This window comes from Mandrillus leucophaeus, unplaced genomic scaffold, assembly GCF_000951045.1.
Source record: "Mandrillus leucophaeus isolate KB7577 unplaced genomic scaffold, Mleu.le_1.0 Scaffold263, whole genome shotgun sequence".
Classification (NCBI taxonomy): Eukaryota; Metazoa; Chordata; class Mammalia; order Primates; family Cercopithecidae; genus Mandrillus; species Mandrillus leucophaeus.
This window is the reverse complement of record NW_012102732.1, coordinates 1,780,054-1,802,030: the sequence shown is the minus strand read 5'-3', so window position 1 is coordinate 1,802,030 and position 21,977 is coordinate 1,780,054. Positions and strand designations below refer to the sequence as shown.

General features: G+C 44.0%; 1 protein-coding gene across 1 annotated transcript in view; it reads left to right on the top strand.

Annotated features, from left to right (window-relative positions):
* The window catches only part of PMM2 (phosphomannomutase 2), a 34,207-nt gene that overhangs the window by 8,217 nt on the left and 4,013 nt on the right, over positions 1-21,977 (top strand). Inside the window, 4 exon segments of the mRNA XM_011984204.1 lie at positions 680-826; positions 5,734-5,833; positions 6,293-6,368; positions 7,635-7,750. Of these exon segments, the coding sequence (XP_011839594.1) occupies positions 680-826; positions 5,734-5,833; positions 6,293-6,368; positions 7,635-7,750 (439 nt within the window).

Sequence of the window (21,977 nt, the reverse complement as noted above, 5' to 3'; positions counted from 1 at the left end):
TTTTTTTTTTTTTTTTCTTTTTTTCTTTTTTTGTGACAGAATCTCACTCTGTTGCCCAGGCTGGAGTGCAGTGACTCAGTCCTGGCTCCCTGTAACTTCTTGGGTTCAAATGATTCTTCAGCCTCAGCTTCCCAAGTAGCTGGGATTACAGGCATCCACCAGCATGGCTGGCTCATTTTTGTATTTTTAGTAGAGACAGAGTTTCACCATGTTTGCCAGGCTTGTCTCAAGCTCATGACTTAAAGTGATCCACCTGCGTCAGCCTCCCAACCTGCTGGGATTACAGGTGTGAGCTGCCACACCTGGCCACTATAAGCATTTTTAAGAGGTACTATGTGGCTCTTAGTAGTAGTAAGATCATTCTGTTCAGACATAAGAGAATGCTGAAGTGAAACAAATAAATTTTCTGTCAATGTCTGGCGATATTTTAATTGAATAAAAGTGGCAGCAGTAAGCTCTTTGGGCCTTACAGGAAGCATTTGAACAATAATGAGTACAAAAATCTTGGGTAATGAAGCAGCAAATGCTTTTGACTAAAGCCTTTCTGGCTTGCCTAATGTTTTTGACCAGAGAAATAAGAGAAGAAATTAAACAGGCAGTGAGGCATGTCACCATCACTGCTATATCAGCCTACTGATTTTCAACAATAGTGGCTGAAGACCCTGGGTTTGCTGTAAAGCTGTTTTGAAAATGCTCCTGCTGAATCAAATAACTCAAGTATTTTCTTCATCTAGAATATTCAAAGTCATCTGGGTGAGGCCCTAATCCAAGATTTAATCAACTACTGTCTGAGCTACATTGCGAAAATTAAACTCCCGAAGAAGAGGTGGGTTTGCTTGTAACAAAGAGGCATCACTGGAACATAACGTAGTGTCATATGGTGGGTTAATGTGGGCATTCCCCAAATAGGATTATAAAATCACCTAAAGAGTTGTAAAAACAAAGTCTGATATTTAGCCTGCCCCTTGACAGTTGTGATTCAGAAAGCCTGAGAGTCGAGCTTGGAAATCCACGTTTTCTCTGACTGCCCTGGTGCTGCTGGTTCACAGCAGGGTTCAGTAGCCACCATGGGCCAGCGAATTTAAATCCGAATCCCAGCACTTAGTAAGGAATAATTGGAAACAGTCCACAAAGCCAACAGTACAAGAGTGATTATGTAAATGATGGCTTGTCCACATGATGGAAATTTATACAGCCATTGAAGCCCATATGCTTTCAAAGGCTGTCAGTGAGAGGAAACAGCAGTGAAGCAGCGTGTACAAAAAGCAACAGAAACCCTGGATTGGGAAGTCTCAGACAGGAAGCCTTCAGGCCAGATCCATGTAAAACCCAAATCTGGTTGGCCTGCAGTGTTAAAGAAAATCTGGATTAATTGCCATCATGTAAAAGTCTGATTTTACTTTTTAAAATTTATTTATGTTTTTATTTTTGAGACGGAGTCTCACTCTGTGGCCCAGGCTGGAGTGCAGTGGTAGGATCTCGGCTCACTGCAACCTCCGCCTCCCAGGTTCAAGCAGTTCTGCCTCAGCCTCTGGAGTAGCTGGGATTACGGGCACGTACCACCATGCCCAGCTAATTTTTTTTTTTTTTTTGCATTTTTAGTAGAGATGGTGTTTCACTGTGTTGGCCAGGCTGGTATTGAACTCCTGACCTCAACTGATCCACCTGCCTCAGCCTCCCACATTGCTGGTATCACAGGCGTGAGCCACCACACCCAGCCTAATTTTATGTTTTAAACATCTGGATTTTTGGCTTCTGTTGGCAAATGTGAGACCTGGCTATTCCAGCTCCCAGTTCCCCCCTGGCGGGTGCCACCCGAGCAACTGCCACCTGAGCCACGGACCTTTGTTCCAGTCTTTCACAGACTGCTTCTCGCATTTCCTGACTCTGTAGGCTTTCTTTTTGTTTTTTGTTTGTTTGTTTTTGAGAGAGAGCATCTCGCACTGTTGCCCAGGCTGGAGTGCAGTGGCATGATCATAGCTCACTGCAGCCTCAACCTCCTTGGCTCAAGTGATCCTCCTACCTCAGCCTCCTGAGTAGCTGGGACTACAGGCACATGCTACCATGCCCGGCTAATTTTTTAATTTTCTATAGAGACAGGGTCTTGCCACATTGTCCAGGCTGGTCTGCAACTCCTGGCCTCAGGCGATCCTTCCACCTCAGTCTCCCAAAATGTTGGGATTACAGGCGTTAGCCACCGCCCCTGGCTTTCATAAATGTTTGGTTTGGGGACCTACCTTCTGCCATGGGTACAGTTATCTCAATTCCATTTTTAAAATAATAGTAATACTAATAACGATGAACATAAATGCCCACAGTGAAAAGACTGGCAGGAAATAGACCCAAATGTTAACCGTGGCTATTTCTTGATGGTGAGGTTGCAGGTGATTTCTTTGAAATCCTTCTCATTTTTACCCCCAGTTTTCTTTCTCGCTCTGTTGCCCAGGCTGGGGTGCAATGGCGCGATCTTGGCTCACTACAACCTTTGCCTCCCGGGTTCAAGCTATTCTCATGTCTCAGCCTCCCGAGTAGCTGGGATTACAGGCGCCCACCACCAGGCCTGGCTAATTTTTATATTTTTAGTAGAGACAGGTTTTCACCATGTTAGTCAGGTTGGTCTTGAACTCCTGACCTCAGGTGATCCAGCCACCTCGGCCTCCCACAGTGCTGGGATTACAGGCGTGAGCCACTGTGCCCGGCCTTCCCAGTTTTCAGTACTTACTGTGTAACACCTTAATAATCAGGGTCGAAACACGGTTTAAGTGGCAATTCGATTTCAGTGCAGGCTGTACTTCAGAGGCTGCTTCACACTATTAGGATTCGTAACCTGAGTGCCTCCTGCTCAGCACCTCCTTCCAGAGTGCAGGAATGTCCCTTAGCCCAAGAGGAGACCTGCATGAGACAGGCCGGACCCGGACTTTGTTACTGTTGCAGCTGGGTAATGGGCATGTGAGGACTCGTCCTATTCTGTTTAGTTTTGTGTGTGTTAGAAATTTTCCTTGGCAAAAAGATAAAATATACAAATATCCCAGGTCAGTTCCGTTTTTACTCTGGACCGAGTGCTAAGGGAGGATTAAAATAAAAAAAAAGGCATAATCCTGTCCTCAAAGAGTGTATCATTTAGCAAGGGAGAGGCATGTGGAGAGCCATAATTCCAGAATAGTAGAAGAGATTTGGTGAATCCAGGAGGCAGAGCTGAGACCCACCTTGACCCACATTTGTCCACATTTGCCTGACAACACTAACTACATATCCCACGATGGCCAGGCAGATGCAGTGAGACTTCAGAGAGCCCAGGTCTTTAGGGAGGAACTGAGTGCTTGGTAATCCACCTTCATCCTTGTTTTGGGGAAGGCTTTCTAAACTGCATCAGCTTCTCTCTGTGCCTTGAAAATGAGAAGAAGAATATGTCCTTGAGTAGGGGGGAAATAATGGAGCTGTTTTTCTGATCATTAGGACCCATAGCCCTAGGGTCACCCGGGGCATGGTCACCAGTCCCCTAGTGCCTCAGTGCTCATACAGAAGTGGTAGAGGACAGGCTGGGCCTCCACCAACTCCGGGACGGCCTGGACATGGGATTTTTGAGAGAGATGTTTAGGCTTGCATATTTTGTTACATAATTTGCCTGTTTCTCTGAAAGTTGAGCACAACGGGGGAGAGGATCCAGCTGATGGAGGTTTTGCTGTTTTCACTTTGATAAGTATTCATTGCTTCCCAGTTTACAGAGTACCTTTACATAACTGGCACGTTGATTTTAACAAGGCCCTTTGGAGGTGACCAGAGCACGTGCTATTAGCCTTTCTGTAGGTGAGTAAGAGGAGGCTTGGAGAGGTGCCCAGAGCCACACTGACATGGGATTAGGTCGTCAACCGTGCACGTGGCATGTGGCCTCTCGGTATTTCCGATGGCCAGTGCCTGGAGAACAGATCTGTGAGATTAAAATAGTAAAAAAAAAGATCAGGGAAAATGTTTCGTAGGATTCCCAGGCATCAGCGTTTAGAACTGGAAGACACTTTTCACTGCGTAGTTTGTCAGAGAATGCTTAAATTTCATTGGTCAGAATGATGTCTAGTTTACAAGTTATCTGAACTTTTAAGAAACTGGGTGGTTTTCTTTTTTTGGTTGTGGGGTTTTTTTTGTTTGTTTGTTTTGTTTTTTTGAGACAGAGTCTTTGTTACCAGGCTGGAGTGCAGTGGTGCGCTTTCAGCTCACTGCAGCCTCCACCTCCCGGGTTCAAGTGATCCTCCTGTCTCAGCCTCTCAAGTAGCTGGGACTACAGGCATGTACCACCAGGTCCAGCTAATTTTTGTATTTTTAGTGGAGACAGGGTTTCATCATGTTGGCCAGGCTGGTCTTGAACTCCTGGCCTCAAGGAATCCACCCACCTCAGCCTCCCAAAGTGCTAGGATTACAGGCATGAGCCAAAGAAACTGTTTTCAGACTCATAGTGGAAACAGTGGAAAAAATCATCTTTTTGTTTTTTGTTTTTTATTTTGTATGTGTGTGTTTGTTTTTTTGAGACGGGGTCTCCCTCTGTTGCCCAGGCTGTAGCGCAATGGTGCGATCTTGGCTCACTGCAACCTCCACTGCCCAGGCTCAAGCAATCCTCCTACCTCAGTCTCTCAAGTAGCTGGGAATACAGGGGTGCGCCACCATGCCCAGCTAATTTTTGTATTTTTTGTAGAAACGGAGTTTCGCCATGTTGCCCAGGCTGGTCTGAAACTCCTGAGCTCAAGCCATCCACCCACCTTGGCCTCCCAAAGTACTGGGGTTATAGGCATGAGCTACCGCACCCAGCCAAAAGAACATTGTTAAACATCTTCATTTGAAGTGACTAAACTAATGTTAGTTTCTCATTTTATGTGATCAAATCAAACATTTAGGAGCTGTCTGCTAATGGGTAAATTGAATTTCCTCAGTTCTTACTGAGGCTCGTTGGACAATTCTCAGAGCCTTTTTTTGTGTAGCTTTGCTTGGTACTATCAGTCTGTTCAGAAGCTCAGTAGCAAGATAGATGTCTGGTACATGTATTTTCAGACTCCTCAGGGAAACGACTGCTGTTGCCAGTGCTGGAAATCATTTTCATAGCTCTGTATTAACCATAAAATTATCTGCCCTATAGCAGCACTGTGCAGCAGAAACAGAAAGTGAGCTATGTATAATTTTAAATTTTCTGTAGCCACATTTTGAAAGAATGAAAAGGAAGAGGTGAGATGCCTGATATAAAATATGACCCCTTTTTATTTTTTTTTGAGACAGGGTCTCACTCTGTCACCCAGGCTGGAGTGCAGTGACGTGATCTCAGCTCACTACAATCCCTACCTCCCAGGCTCATGGAATCCTCCTGCCTCAGCCTCCTGAGTAGCGGGATTATAGGCACGCATCACCATGCCTGGCTGATTTTTGTATTTTTTATAGAGACAGAGTTTCGCCATGTCATCCAGGCTCAAAATATGACCATTTTGACACAAAGTCAGTATACAACATGACTGATGTGACTCCATTCCTTTTTCATACTAAGTCTTTCAAATCTAATCTCAATTCATATTAGCCACATTTCAGGTCTCAGTAGTCACAGTAGTTCATGGCTACCGTATTACACAGCACAGAGCTGAGAAACATTGACCACACTGGCCTCTGCTTTTTAGAATTTCCCAAGATTTTAGGCTGTTTATGATGTTTCCCAAATAAGTAATGTGTTTTGGGGAACCTCTGTCACTCTTTCATTCCCAGGGGTACCTTCATTGAATTCCGGAATGGGATGTTAAACGTGTCGCCAATTGGAAGAAGCTGCAGCCAAGAAGAACGCATTGAGTTCTATGAACTCGATAAAGTAAGTCCTTCTGAAATATCTTTGGTGAATGGCTGGTTTTATGGAAATAAGATATGGCCCCATGTGGTGGTTCATGCCTGTAATCCTAACACTTTGGGAGGCCAAGGCAGGAGGATCACTTGAGCCCAGGAGTTCAAGACCAGCCTGGGCAACATAGTGAGACCTCATCTCTACAAATGATTAAAAAAAAAAAATTAGCCGGGCATGGTGGTACGCACCTGTGGTCCCGGCTATTTGTTTGGCTGAGGTGAGAGGATCACTCGAGCCTGGGAGGTTGAAGCTGCTGTGAGCTGTGATCATGCCACTGCACTCCAGCCTGGGCAACAGAGTGAGACCCCCATGTCAAAAACTAAGCAAATAAATAAATAAGATATTCATACCTTGGTGGCTAGTAGTTAAAAGTGTGCTTTCTAAACTGCAATACAAGAGACAATTGGCATCTTTTTTTTTTTTTCTCAGAAGGAAAATATAAGACAAAAGTTTGTAGCAGATCTACGGAAAGAGTTTGCAGGAAAAGGCCTCACGTTTTCCATAGGTATTGTATATATTGTTTGTGTTACAAACTTGGATCCCCATTTCCTGGAATTTGTTGTGGGCCAGTGAGCTATTGATAATGGAGTATGTGCAGTTTTAGGTGGGCAGGAAGATTAAATGAGCAGTCCAGTCTGTAGACAAAAAGCGGCCACTCTCTTTTCTGCATACTTAGCCATAATAGGACTTGTCTAGTCAAGAAACAGCTTCCAGACTGTTGGGCTTGCTTCTAAATTCTTACCCAACAGGATTCTTCCTACCTGCGCTTCTCTCGTCAGAAGAGGAGCACTTCGATTACTAATGAGTAGGAACTTCTCATACCTTTGGGCGGAAGAGAAGCACTATAGTGAACTCCGTGAGGGAGACATGGAATTGAACCCCTTAGGTAAACGAGACCGACGTCTTGGAATCATACAATGTTTCAACAGCAGGAACCTTAGGAGCCAATTGGGTGGCTTTTACAGATTAAGAAACTGAGGCCCAAAAAGGAGAAGAGACTTGTCCGAGTTCACAAAGCTGTTGTTTACACAGCCAGTGTGTGAACACTTCTGGTGTCCAGTGCAGAGTTCTTCCTGCAGCATGGATGTCTCAGGCTTGTCTTTTGTTAGAGTATGCCTGTCAAATGCTTTGCACACCGATTTCTCTTGTCAGGGCTAATGAGTCATTGCTCAAAGCCTTCTCATTGTACTAGCTTTCATAAAGGTAGAGGTTGTAGGAAAACTGGAATGGCAAAGGGATTATATTTAACAGATGAGTGGGTGGGTTTTTTGTATTCCTGAACTGTGAGATGGACATCTTTCTGACAAAGCTTTGAAAGGTTTCTTGTTGCCCACGAGCGCTACCTATAAATCACCTTCAGTGAGGATTCTCATTTTTCCTGCAAATATGCTGGATGCAGCCTGCTTCCAGGCATTTTCCACTGAGGGTGTGTTAAAGCCCGAGACGAGCACAGCAGAATGAGTTTTCATAAGCATGCTTCCTTTAAACCACATGCTTGCCAGGGCGCTTAAATGCAAATGCATTTCTCACTCTGAGTTGGCATTCTGTGCCTCAATTTTAGACCTACGTGAAATAATGCTGGAACAGAAAACATGATGTAGAATTAATTTCTAGAACCTATCCATGCAATAGTCTAAGTAGCAAACTAGAGTACTGAAAATCAACCTTGGCACCCCACTAACTGACAAAGAGTAAATTGTTTTATTTCAGTGGCATATCATTAGCCCCTTTTTCACCTTTTGCTTGTATGTGCCCCATCCCCACCCGGCAGGAGGCCAGATCAGCTTTGATGTCTTTCCTGATGGATGGGACAAGAGGTATTGCCTGCGACATGTGGAAAATGACGGTTATAAGACCATTTATTTCTTTGGAGACAAAACCATGCCAGTAAGTAGAGAAGTGTTTGTGCAGCTTCATTGTTGTGTTTGAGCTTGAGGGGGAAAATTGACAACGGGGCTGTTTTTCCTGTATCTACACTTTACCCACAGGCCCTGCTCAAACTGAGCAGTGGCTTCCGTCCTGGAGAGGGGGGTGATTGAGCCTCCTTCCCCTCTGAGCTCAGACCCGCGACACCTCTGTAGAGGTGAGGATCACACTGCGTGTTAGTTGATCCTTTTCAGTTTGGCTTTGGAATTAAACGTTGGCCACCCCATGTGCCTTCCAGAACGCCAGTCCCCAGTGCCACTGTCAAGCCCTGTGCGTTTCAAAGCTCTGCCTGTTTCAATCTTCTCTTTCCACTGTATTTGTCCCCCTGAGGCATTCATTCTAAGTTGAACACGAGGGGTCATGTTTGATGGGAGGACAGGGAATGATCTCATGAGCCTGAAACTCAGGAAGGGGCACCAGCGACGGTGAAGAGGCCAAGTGAGTCCCAGGCATCACACATGGTGGGTACTTGGAGCTGCCCCGAAGGGATGTCAGAAATCTCAAGTCCAGGACCACCAAATCTAAACTGAGAACTGAGAGCAGAGCCCGTGTTACAGGCCAGGGCCAGCAGGAGGAATACACAGAAGAATTGTCCCCAGGCGTCCTCCACCCAGCTTTGGGCCAGCTCCTTTTCTTTCTCTTTCTCTTTATTGTTATTTTTATTTTTTTGAGACCAAGTCTCGCTCTGTTGCCCAGCCTGGAGTGCAGTGGTGCAATCTTGGCTCACCGCAACCTCTGCCTCCCAGGTTGAAGCAATCCTTGTGCCTCAGCCTCCTGAGTAGCTGATATTATGGGCATGCGCCACCATGCCTGGCTAATTTTTGTATTTTTAGTAGAGATGGGGTTTCACCACATTGGCCAGGCTGGTCTCAAACTTCTGGGCTCAAGTGATCTACCCACCTCGGCCTCTCAAAGTTCTGGGATGACAGGTGTGATTTTTAGTAGAGACAGGGTTTCATCACGTTGGCCAGGCTGGTCTTGACTCCTTGCCTCAAGGAATCCACCTGCCTCAGCGATCCACCCACCTCGACCTCTCAGTTCTGGGATGACAGGCCGCGCCCGGCCCCATCACCTTTTCAGTTCCTCTCATCCTCTGGGCCCCTCTGCCTCCCTCCCACATGCAGCTTAGGGGTGTTGGTTACCTTACCATCAGCAGGCCCCTGTCACGCTTTCTCGCCATCCTGCACCCAGCAGGTGCATCATAACTGCTGCATATTCAGAGTTTCTCATCCCTCTGATCTCTGATCCACTCCAACATCCTTGCTGCATTGCTAAGATCTACCCATGAAAGGTGTGCTTTTCAGCAGGGCCCCCACGCCGCAGTCTTCCAGCAGGAGGGGCACTCGGGGATAGCAGAGGCTTGTTCCTTGTCAGAAGGATAAAACTGGAACCCGTAAAGGGTAAGGGACTTGCCCAAGGTCACACAGCTAATGACAGAGCTGGTGGCACCAGAAGAAATCTACCTCTTCTTTGTATGTTTTAAATAGCTTTATTGAGGTATCATGGATCAGCAAAAGCTGCACATGTTTAACGCGCACAGGTTCATGAGTTTAATCACTGTGCCCCTTTGGTTTTGGGGGCCGTTTGGGATTTTTTGTTGCTGTTGTTATAAGACCACTTCTCATGAGATATTCCCTCTTAACAAGTTTCTAAGTGTACAATACAGTCTTGGTACCTAGAGGCACTTCTGTTTGTCCAACAGATCTGTAGAACTTACACATCTTACCTAACTGAAACTTTATACCCATTGAACAACTTTCCATCTCCCTCCTCCACCAACCCGTCCCTGGCAACCACCGTTCTTTTCTCTGCTTATATGACTTCAGCACCTTTAGATATCTGATACAAGCGGAATCATACAGTATTCATCCTTCTGTAAGGGGCTTATTTCACTCAGCATGTCTTCTCAGTTTACTCCTGCTGTCACAAATGGCAAGTTTCCTTCTTTTTTAAGGCAGAATAATGTTTCGTGATATGAATATACTACACTTTTTTTTTTCTTGAGGCAGAGTCTCGCTCTGTCGCCCAGGCTGGAGTGCAGTGGCACCATCTTGGCTCACTGCAACCTCCACCTCCCTGGTTCAAGTGATTCTCGTGCCTCAGTCTCCTGATTAGTAGCTGGGATTACAGGCGCCTGCCACCACATGCGGCTAATTTTTGTGTTTTTAGTAGAGACAGGGTTTTGCCATGTTGGCCAGGCTGGACCTGCCTTGGCCTCCTAAATTGCTGGGATTACAGGTGTGAACCACTGCACCCAGCCAGAATGTACTCCATTTTCTTGATCCATTCTGTCAGTAGACACACGAGTTGTTTCCATATCTTGGCCATTATGAATAATGCTTCAGTGAACATGGGGGTGCAGATATCTCTTTGGGATCCTGACTTTGTCCTTTTGGCCATCTACCATGGATTAAAGACTTAAACACAGGACCTGAAACTGTAAAACTCCTAGAAAAAAAACACAGGGAAAAAGCAATGATCTTTTGCATGTGACACCAAAAGCACAGGCAACAAAGGCAAAACCAGTCAGACAATATCAGACTAAAAAGCTTCTGCACAGTAAGGGAAATAATCAGAATGAAAAAGCAACCTACAGAGGGGAAGAGAAATCTGCAAACCATATATCTGATAAAAGGACTAGTATCCAAAATGTATAAGAAACTCCAACAACTCAATGGCAAAAAAAAAAAATTTTTTTTAAATGAACAAAGGACTTGAATAGACAGTTCTCCAGAGAAGACATGCAGATGGCCAGTGGGTATATGAAAAAAGGCTCAACATCAGCATTCAGGGAAATGCAAATCAAAACCACAATGAGGTAAACCTCACACCTGCCAGGATGGCTATTTTATTTTATTTTATTTTGAGACGGAGTTTTGCTCTGTCACCCAGGCTGGAGTGCAGTGATGCGATCTTGGCTCACTGCAACCTCTGCCTCCTGGGTTCAAGCTATTCTCGTACCTCAGCTTCCCAAGTAGCTGGGATGACAGGCGCCCACCACCATGCCCGGCTAATTTTGTATTTTTAGTAGAGACGGGGTTTCACCATGTTGGCCAGCCTGGTCTCGAACTCATGACCTCAAGTGATCCACCCACCTCAACCTCCCAAAGTGCTAGTATTATAGGCGTGAGCCACCACACTGGGCCAGGATGGCTAATTTTTTTTTTTAAATGTTGGTGGCCTGGTGTAGTGGCTCACGCCTGTAATCCCAGCACTTTGGGAGGCTGAGGCGGGTGGGTCACCTGAGGTCAGGAGTTCGAGACCAGCCTGACCAACATGGAGAAACCCCATCTCTACTAAAAATACAAAATTAGCCGGGCATGGTGGCGCGCACCTGTCATCCCAGCTACTTGGGAGGCTGAGGCAGGGGAAGCTCTTGAACCCGGGAGGCGGAGGTTGCAGTGAGCTGAGATCGTACCATTGTACTCCATCCTGGTCAACAAGAGCGAAACTCTGTCTCCAAAAGATAAAATAAATGTTGGTAAGGGTGTGGAGAAATTAGAACCCTTGTACACCGTTGTGGGAAACGTTAAATGGCATAGCTATGATGGAAAACTATATAGTGGTTCCTCAAATTAAAAATAGAACTGCCATATGATCCAGCAGTCCCACTTACAGATCTATATCTAAAGTAATTGAAATCAGGATCTCAAAGAGATACCTGCTGTTTAAAGTAAAATAAAATAATATAAAATAAAGACAGGGTCTTGCTGTGTTGCCCAGGCTGTACTCGAACTCCTGAGTTCAAGCAGTCGTCCCGCCTCAGCCTCCCAAGTAGCTGGAATTACAGGTGTGCCATACCACAACTGGTGATGCCTGCTGTTTCAGTGAGTTGCTTACCACTACAATAAGCTCGCTCTCAGTGGCGTAGAAAGGTCTTGTTCTAAATCCCACATGAAATGGGTACTTTGAAGGAGGTGTAGCATTCAGGTTTGTTCTTAATGACAGTTAGAAATGGTTTTATAACCACATCCTTTGTGGAAATGCTTTTGATGCAGAAATGCTTTCAGTGCAGGCTTTGAAAAAGATCACTGTCTGACTCCGTGTCTTTAAAAAAATTAAGCTAATGAAATGACACCCAGGATCTAAGAGATGCCTGGAAGCTTCCTCAGTCCTCCTCTAGCTTGGTGCCATTTCTTACAGACAGAGAGGAGAGCTATTAAGACACACTACAGCAGATTATTCTGTAATGATGACATTCTTGCTTCACATAAATCGCCATCTAGAAGCCTCAGTTGGGACTTTGCAGAATGGAATGCATTTCTTAGATAATCAGAAAATGACTTCCTTTGGGAATTCTTCATTTGGGAATTAGAGGGTTTTCTATTCTGTTTAACCATTGCATTACCATGCCTGGATTCTATTTTTAAAATCTTACCTAGCTTTTAAAAAATGAGTATTATTTAATGGAAGCTTTCCCCCGATTGTAAATGAACCTGTGCATTCATTATAGAAAATTAGAGAAAGTACGAAGAAGAAAAGGAAAGTCACCTGTCACCATCCAGCGACGTCCCAGCCTTTCTGTGTATATGATCCCAAGAGTGGGATCCTTCCCTGTTGTTTTAGTTTTAGTCTTCTTTCTCTTAACGTGTTTTATTTTTCTCATATTCGTGAATATTCTTTGCAAAGAAGATTTGTAATGGCTGTATAACATTCTCTCATTAGGCATCGTTTACCCACCTCCCTCGTAGAGGCACCTTGGGTGGCTTAAGCGTTTTTGCCGTCATAACTGATGCTGTGGTGAACGTTCTTGCACGATTCTTTGCCCCCATCTCTGATCCTTTTCATCAGCAGTTTTCTAGAAATGGGAATTAGCAGTCCAGTCAACTAAATCTTCAGACAACATACCAGTTCTTGAAACTTTAGGCACAGAGCAATCCAAATACTAGCCTTACACTTTGCATTTTCAGTGATAGACATTTAGAAAGCTAGGGTTTTTTGCTTTCCTAATGAAGCTTAATGTTTTCGCTGGCATCCAGGGAAGTGATCTTGAGCTGAGAGGTGTCAGTAAAAAAGCCATTTCTCAGCCAGGCCCTGAGGCTTGGCAGCCTCTTCTGGCGACACAACCTCCAGGAGGCAGGGTCTGGTGTTATGTAAAGGGTGCCCTCTGCTTGGAGCAACTTGAGAGCAGAGTGAAGAAGTGAGGCGTTGGCCGTTGCTTTTCAAAATACTTGCCATCTTCAGAAACCCTGTCATTCTTCCCATCAGCCACAAAAGGCAGCAAGCGTTTCTTAAAACCCGGCTCTGAGTTCAGCATGGAGGCCCTGGGCCTGGCGTGGCGTACCTTGGTTTGCTGCAGAGAGAGATGGCAAGTGCAGAGGGCACACCGCGCATGGCTCTGCATGGCTTTCCAGGAACCGCACTGGCTGGATCACCCTCCGCCACTCTGAATCCGCAGTCCAGAGAGCCTCTACTTACCCATGCTGTCTGTAAAAGTCATCTTGGCTGTAAGGCGGTTGCAACACGAAAACTTTCTAACACTTCAGGAACATTAGCAGCTGGTTCGGTTTTTGACTTGATGCTTCCATTTGGGGTAATGTGGCTATCAGTGCACTCAAGCATGTGTGAAAGATCACGCAGAGGGTTCAGGGTTGGGGACAGCCCTGCCGCTCCTCAGGAGGCTGGCCACGTGACAGTAGTCTGTCTCTGCACTGGGATGCCGTGTAGCTGTGAAAACAGTCCATGTGGACCCATCTCTAGGGGTTAGGTGCACAAAGTGCAGGACAATAGAAGTAATGTGCTAGCTACATCTTTGTCTAAAGAGGGGAAAGGAATTTCTCTTTATGTTAGCTTATAAATGCATAAAAGGAGTCTGAATGGATGAAAGTTACAGAGGTTACTGTGGGGGTGGGGCTGCGGATGGGAGAAAGAATCGCCATCTGGTTCTTACTCTTTCTTAATATGTTTGAACTATATGAATGTGCTATATTGAAAAATAGAATATTTCAATCAACTTGAGAAAAGGAGCTGGGTAAGCCTTGTAATCCCGGCTACTAGAGAGGCTGAAGTGAGAGGATACTTGCGCCCAGGAGTTCAAGATTACAGTGAGCCAAGATTGTGCCACTGCACTCCAGCCTAGGCGACAGAGCAAGACCTTGTCTCTTTAAAAAAAAAACCAGTAAAAATTAAAAATTTTTTAAAATTGAAAAAAGGGAGGAAATGTCAATCTTCCAGCCCTTCCTCACTGTCAGACCCTGAGCTGGACACTTACGTCGTACATGCTCCCGGGTGAGATAGCAGCGTCCTCCCTCTTACAGAGGAGGCACAATGGGAAGTCCAGGCTCTCAACTAGTCAGAGACTAAGCTGGGATCTGAAAGCCTCACCTCTGTCATTCTCCTACATCACTTCTAAAATGCTACCTGCCGTCCTTTTAACTAAATTGTGCAACATTTTTTTCTCCAGAAATGTTAATAAGGAAGATCTGCCTTTAAAATTAGCTTTAAAAAAATAAAATTAGCTAGGCGTGGTGGCGCACGCCTGTGATCCCAGCTACTCAGGAGGCTGAGGCAGGAGAATCGCTTGAACCCAGGAGGCAGAGGTTGCAGTGAGCTGAGATTGTGCCACTGTATTCCAGCCTGGGCAACAGAGTGAGATTCAGTCTCAAAAAAATGAAAACAAAACTAGCTTAGAAGCGGTTTGTGTCCGTGTGGACCAAGTAGACCCAGATCTGACCCCACCATTCACCAGTGACCTTGTGACAGTGAGGACGGTAACAGTGACCTCGTCAGTCCGGTGAGGACACAATTCTTTTTTTTTTTTTTTTGGAGACTGGAGTATAGTGCAGTGGCGCAATCTTGGCTTGCCGTAATCTTGAATTCCTGGGCTCAAGTGATCCTCCCACTTCAGCCTCCTGAGTAGCTGGGATTACAGGCGCCCACCACCATGCCTGGCTAATTTTTGTATTTTTAGTAGAGACGGGGTTTCACCATCTTGGCCAGGCTGGTCTTGAACTCCTGACCTCAAGCGATCCGCCCACCTTGGCCTCCCAGAGTTTTATTATTCCTCAAATCAGTGTCTCCAAGAATTTGGGGATCAGAGTTTTTAAGGATAACTTGGTGGGTAGGGGCTCAGGAAGTGGAGATTGCTGATTGGTCGGCTTGGAGATGAAATCATAGGGGGTGGAAGTGAGTTTTTCTTGCTATCTTCTGTTCTTGATGGGATCAAAGAGCTGGTTGAGCCAGATTATCTGTCAGTGTGGCGTCAACTACTGCATCAGAACACAGGGTCTGCAAAATATCTCAGGCACAATCTTAGGTTTTATGACAGTGATGTTATTTGTGGGGAGCAATTTGGGGAGGATCAGACTCTTGTAGCTAATTTGTTTGTTCTACAAAGGCAGACTGGTCCCCAAGCAAGAAGGGGGTTTATTTCAGAGAAAGGGCTGTTACCGTCTTTGTTTCAAAGTTGAACTATAAACTGAACTCCCAAGGTTAGTTCGGTCTGCATCCAGGAATGAACAAGGACAGCTTGGAGGTTAGAAGCAAGGTGGAGTCATTCAGGTCACCATCGTAATTTTCTCAGCTAAAATTTTTGCAAAGACAGTTTCAGTTCCTCCTGTAGGGTTTTATAATACCTTATTCCTAAGGTGTGGGGCATGAAGATGGGAAAAGAGTGACAACCGCTCTAGCCTCTTTCTGCTGACAGGGAGCATAGTCAGAGCAGGTGTTGACCCAAAGGTAAGAGGAGTGAAACCACTTTGCAGCTGTCTGCTTATACTCAGAGGTTTCTGGTTGGGGTTTGAAGGCCTGCGTGACAAAGCCATTAGTATTCTCATCTATAGTTTTAACAAATGAGTCCTAGGATAAAGAGTGAAAGTCCTGGCTTCAGAAGCTTTTGTAGAATTGACCCTAAGCTCTGAGGGACTCAGGTAAATAGCTCCAAGAACCAATCAGACATGGGGTTATTAGCAGAGAGAGATTTGGGTCAGAGGTTGTTAGACAGACAGATTGGGGTAGACAGAAAGGAGGAAATGTAAATATACTCTTCCTTATCTTTTTAGTCAGTTTTCCTAGTCCTAAGACCGTATCAGTTCAGTTAAACAGCTGTTTCCTGTATCAAGAGATGGCATTGCAGATGGGCTAGGCTTCTTTAGTTATAGAGGAGGAAGGCAGTGGCAATTTGACATGTTTTTGTCATCTGTATTACGAAGAATCAGCTTCAGCTTGCAGGGAGGGCCTCAGGAAAAGGGTAGTAACAATTTAATTGAGTCCAAGTCAGAAAGGTGGAAGAAAAAATTGAAAGCATTAATTTGGGAATTGTAGCCCACAAAGAATTCAGGATTTAGTCCAAATTGCAGAAAATAATAAAAACTCAAGAACAAAGGACAAGACTAGAATCTAACAGCAGGTGTACCATAGTTTTTTGAAACACTTTTTTCTCTCTCCCATCCTTATTTTTATTAAAGGCAAGTCATAATAGGACAAGTTTACTTGCAAAATAAGTCATGGTCTTATTATGCTTGGCCTGATTATTTATATAAAGTACAGCAAGAATAATTATTTGCCATATAGGCTGTTTTTAAAATTGGCTTTGCTGAAGCTTTGTTCTATAAGAAATCTCAGATTAGACTTTTTTAAAGCCTCGAGCCCAGCCATGGATTTATCTACTATACCTGCAAAGATAAACCAGTGTGAGTTGGGTGAAATTTTTTCCTCTCATGATCCTAAGATAATTTGGGGCTCCTGGGCCTGTCAGAAAGTGACATTCTTTATTTACCACAGTTCGGGAACCCTGCACAGGGACTCTGTAGCCAAGGTATGAGGCCAGCTTTTCCAAGGGACTTCTATTGGCTCTGTTAGTCACCTTTGTTCCTTAAAGCAGTCTGTTTATATTTGAAAATATGTCATTCCAGTTAAAGCCTTGGTAAAGTAACCAGCATCTCTAATTGTATCCTGTTACAAAAGAAAACAAATTGTTACTGCCCTTGTGCAAATAATTATACTGCCATAAGTTGATAATACAAATAGTTTCCAGATTCTGGAGAAATCAGAGAGAAAACAATACGCTCTAAATTTTGCTCACAGAAGTATACTTTAACTCCATTGCTAAAAGTTGTAAACAGCTCAAAAGAAAAATCATTTTCTTGACTCTGAAAAACAAAAGGATTAACAATGTTTAACACATCCGCTCTCCATGAGGATCCTAGAAGTTTTTTTTTCCTCCATTCCGGTGGCACAATTTCTAAAGTTATCAGAGACCTGCATTCAAGAGTACCCATTAGAGTACTATATCTGATTATAAACTGCCTTTTGAAAAGGATAAAACCAAGACAACAATTGTCTGTGGGTAACAAAAGTCTCAGGACAGCCATAGTTAAAGATGCAGTCAACAAGGAAATCTGGTCATCTCTGTGACACACAGTTTAACGTAACAATTATAATTATTACTGATAACATATACTGAGACATATCAGAATTATAGGAATCTTACACAATTTTGTAACACATACTAATAACATATTTATATGACTATAAACCCAAAGAAAGTTAAACACTTTTTTATATTTGACAGTGCTTCTCCTACATAATTTTAATATACCGAATAAGCCAAATATGTCTCTTTTGGACTTTAGGGAACTTGTTTTTTAACTTAGAATTTGATCTTGGAAAGTTTGTTAAATATCAAAGGTTTAAAACACTAGATATCACAAAGTAGAATCCCAGGTCACCATAAGTAATTCATTTAGCCAAAATGATAACTCAAACATTTTGTAAAGGAAGAAACCTTTACTCTAATAGAGAGAAGACTCAGCTTTCTAAACAACAAAAACCCAATGAAGATAGCGTGAGGCCAACTGAATCTGTCTCTCTTTTTTTTTTTAATAGTTTACTCCAAAGCCAAACAAAAATCTTTCATTGTCTCTGTCTCTCTCTCAATATTACATAAAAATATTCTTCAACAGAGAAAACCAAATTTTATCTTGCATTAGTGCATCTTTAATGCTAAAGCTAGTTTTGTTGTTATTGTTTTGAGATGGAGTTTCACTCTTGTCACCCAGGCTGGAGTGTGGTGGCATGATCTTGCTTCACTGCACCCTCCTCCTCCCAAGTTCAAGCGATTCTCCTGCCTCCCAAGTAGCTGAGATTACAGGCACCCACCACCATTCCCAGCTAATGTTTGTATTTTTAGTAGGGATGGGGTTTCACCATGTTGGCCAGGCTGGTCTTGAACTCCTGACCCCACATGATCCACCCACTTCAGCCTCCCAAAGTGCTGGGATTACAGGTGTGAGCCACCACTCCCAGCCGAAGTTAGTTTTTAATAAAATTTTACAAACAAATCTATTCAATTTTAGTTTGACTGTAGGGTAACATTTTCATAAACCTTTTATATAACCGTTTATAATTGTTTGTTAAAAGAACAAATCAGTGTTCAAAAATAAAACCCTATTTTTATTTATTTATTTTTTTTTGAGATGGGAGTCTTGCTCCATTGCTTAGGCTAGAGTGCAGTGGCGCATTCTCAGCTCACTGCAACTTCTGCCTCCCAAGTTCAAGCAATTCTTCTGCCTCAACCTCCCAAGTAGCTGGGACTACAAGCGTGTGCCACCATGTCTGGCTAATTCTTGTATTTTTAGTAGAGACAGGATTTCACCATATTGACCAGGCTGGTTTCGAAGTCTCGACCTCATGAACTGCCTGCCTCGGCCTCCCAAAGTGCTAGGATTACAGGTATGAGCCACCACGCCCGGCATAAAACCCTATTATTTTGATATATGGTCCCAGATTCTGGCCCTGCATCAGTATGCTTTTAATATTTAATTTATGGAAAAATTAAATAATACCCTTTCAATTTTAGCCAGCTTGTTCACACACAGAGTTCTTCACAAAGTTAATTTTTCACAAACCTACAATTTGCTTAAACTTTCAGTTTTATTTTGTCTTTCAACCAAAAATAATCCTTAAACTGTCTAAATTAGACAAGATTCTTTTTTAAAAAACCATATTCCTATGTCCTTAATCAATTTTAATTACATACCAGGTGCAGCAGAGCCTAGAATACAGGACAGAACTGCAGATAAAGTCTGACTCTTTCTGGCATAGCTAGGAGTCATGGCTAATTCCATATGTCCCCAGGCCTTATCTAGAATCTAATGGCTCTAAAGTAGGTAAATTGAACAATTACAAAAGTCATAGAAGCCATTTATGACCTTAAAGCATCCAGCAAAAACCGTATCTTGTCTGCCTACTTCAGACCAAATGTCTGAGTTTTGAAGACAATTTTATTTGATTTCATCAATAATCTTTAAAACTATCTTTATTTACCAAAGATTACTAACGTCACATGAACTAAAATGCATTAGAGTTGCTATTTCTTTGACAAAATGTTTAACTGCTTGTTTTTTAAGCCCATTAATTACAGCTCTTAAACATCACACACACAACATTATAAATATACAGACTGAAGAAGATGCATTAGTTGTTAAGATTTTTCATTTGCCGGTTTTTTAGGGTTATTTTCCCCCCATTTTACAAATCTTGTCACAACTCACAGAGACCATCTATGACATGTTTGGACTTTCTGGCTTGTCCTATATGCCCCTCTTTCCTGAATAATCAGTCATTCAATTTTAGGACAAGAATTTACCATACAACTCATATAAATTCCTTTTATATGAGAATTCCTTTCTCATATAAATTTCTTTTTTCAGAATCATCCTTACCAAAAATACATCTTAATATCCCTAACTTTTTTCACATATCTCTGTCCCCTACTAAAGTAATTCAAAGGATGATCTCTGAACCAGATGGAAGAGTGGATGGAAGAGCCTGAGGCAGCTCTGTCTAACTTCCAAGCTTCTGCTGACAAATCCTTCAGGGTTCAGTGAATGTGACCAACCAAACTAGGAGAGCCTGATGGACTTCCTTCAGCAATTCCTTTAGACATCTCCTCCACATATACAAACACATACAGCAAAACAAACACGCAAAACACCTTCCAGAGATTCCAGACCAAATCACAAACCAAGAGTATTCCTCCAAACAAGTCCCCTATTATCTGTACAATTAGGGCAGATACCCCATGCTGGGGCTACAAACAGATACCATGTAATAGAACTAGAGATGCCCCACAATGGGGCTATAGGCAGACACACCACTGTGGGGCTACAGTTACAGGAAGTCTCCCCAGGACTGTTTCTCTATTGCAGTTAAATCCATACACCATGGGTTGGCAGCACCCTACCAGTAGAGATGGCACCAGTGTCAGCCCCCAGTCCAAGAGAACTAGGTGGCCGCCTGGGCTGGCCTCTGGATCCATCACCAGTGAGGGGGGTTGGGGAGGCTACTGAATCGCTGGCAGATAGCCACAAGAGAGATCACAGATAAGTCCCCAAATTTGTCACCCCCGCCAACAGGTTCTCCTTGCCTGCAGCCTAGACAGCCAATTTATCCAGACAGGAGAATTGCAGTAGAGAAAGAGTAATTCACACAGAGCCAGCTGTGCAGGTGACTGGAGTTTTGTATTTAGTCAAATCAGTCTCTCCAAGAATTTGGGGATTGGAGTTTTTAAGGAAAACTTGGTGGGCAGGGGCTCTGGAGGTATGGATGGCTGATTGGTCAGCATGGAGACGAAATCATAGCAGGTAGAAGTGAGTTTTTCTTGATGTCTTCTGTCACTGAGTGGGATTAAAGAACTGGTTGAATCAGGTTACCTGTCTGAGTGGGTCAACTGCTATATTGGAAGGCAGGGTCTGCAAAATATCTCAGGCACTGATCTTAGATTTTACAAGTGATGTTATTCCCAGGAGCAATGTGGGGAGGTTCAGACTCTTGCAGCCAGAGGCTGCATGGCTCCTAAACCGTAATTTCCAGTCTTGTAGCTAATTTGTTTGTCCTACAAAGGCAGACTGGTCCCCAGGCAAGAAGGGGTTTATTTCAGGGAAAGAGCTGTTATCTTTGTTTCAAACTTGAACTATAGGCCAGGCATGGTGGCTCACACCTGTAATCTCAGCACTTGGGGAAGCTGAGGCAGGCGGATCACTTGAGGCCAGGAGTTTGAGACCAGCCTGGCCAATGTGGTGAACCCCCGCCTCTACTAAAAATACAAAAATTAGCCAGGTGTGGTGGCACACACCTGTAATCCCAACTACTTGGGAGGCTGAGGCAGAAGAATCACTTGAACCTGGGAGGCAGAGATTCCAGTGAGCCAAGATTGCACTACTACACTCCATCTTTGGTGACAGAGTGAGACTCCGTCTCCAAAAACAAACAAAAAAAAAACCAAAATTGAACTATAAACTAAATTCCTCCCAAGGTTAGTTCAGCCTGTGCCCAGGAATGAACGAGGACAGCTTGGAGGTTAGAAGCAAGATGGAGTCAGGCCAGATCTCTTTCACTGTCACCATTTTCTGTTATAATTTTTGCAAATGTGTCTTCAGTCCTTGTATCCATAATACCTAGAAATTTGATAAATACTTGTTAAACAGCCAAAATGAATGTCCACGGCAAGAATCCACTGTTAGGCATGGTGGTGCACACCTGTAGTCCCAGCTACTCAGGAGGCTGAGCCAGGAGAATTAGCCAGGCATGGTGGTGCACACCTGTAGTCCCAGCTACTCAGGAGGCTGAGGTGGGAGGATCGCTTGAGCCCAGGAGGTGGAGGCTGCAGCAAGACATGATTGCACCACTGCATTCCAGCCTGGGCAAGAGTGGGACCCTGTCTCAGAAATAAGTAAGAGTCCTGACTGCGAGCTACAAAGAGTCCATCTGTGCTATAGGAGGCATCCACACAGCACACACCCACTGCTACCAGCTAAGCAGTTCATGCTGGCTGTGATAGATGACACTGTTCCTCTCTTTGGATGATTGGGGTTCACTACTATACTGCACAGGTCAGCAACAGCATGTACAGAAATGGACTGAGGCGGGAGACTCGTCAGTCCCTGGCATCTGAACATGGCCCACACTATGCCTTCTGTTTCATCCTCAGACTTTGGAGCTATTAGGGATTTAAATATTAATGTGCTGATTTCACTGAGCCCTGGCCTTTCTTTGGTGCCTGACAGGTACACTGTAACGAGAAATTAGATCGTTCATTCATCCCTTCCCCCTTCCCTTCCCTCTCCAGGGAACAGGGTTTTTGTTCTCGGAGCTTGGTGGGGTGGCAGAGTTCCCCAGCTAGAATCAAGTAACCTTTAGTGCATATGCAAATCCAGCATTTGAAATTTCTGGTTCTCTGTAGCCTTAT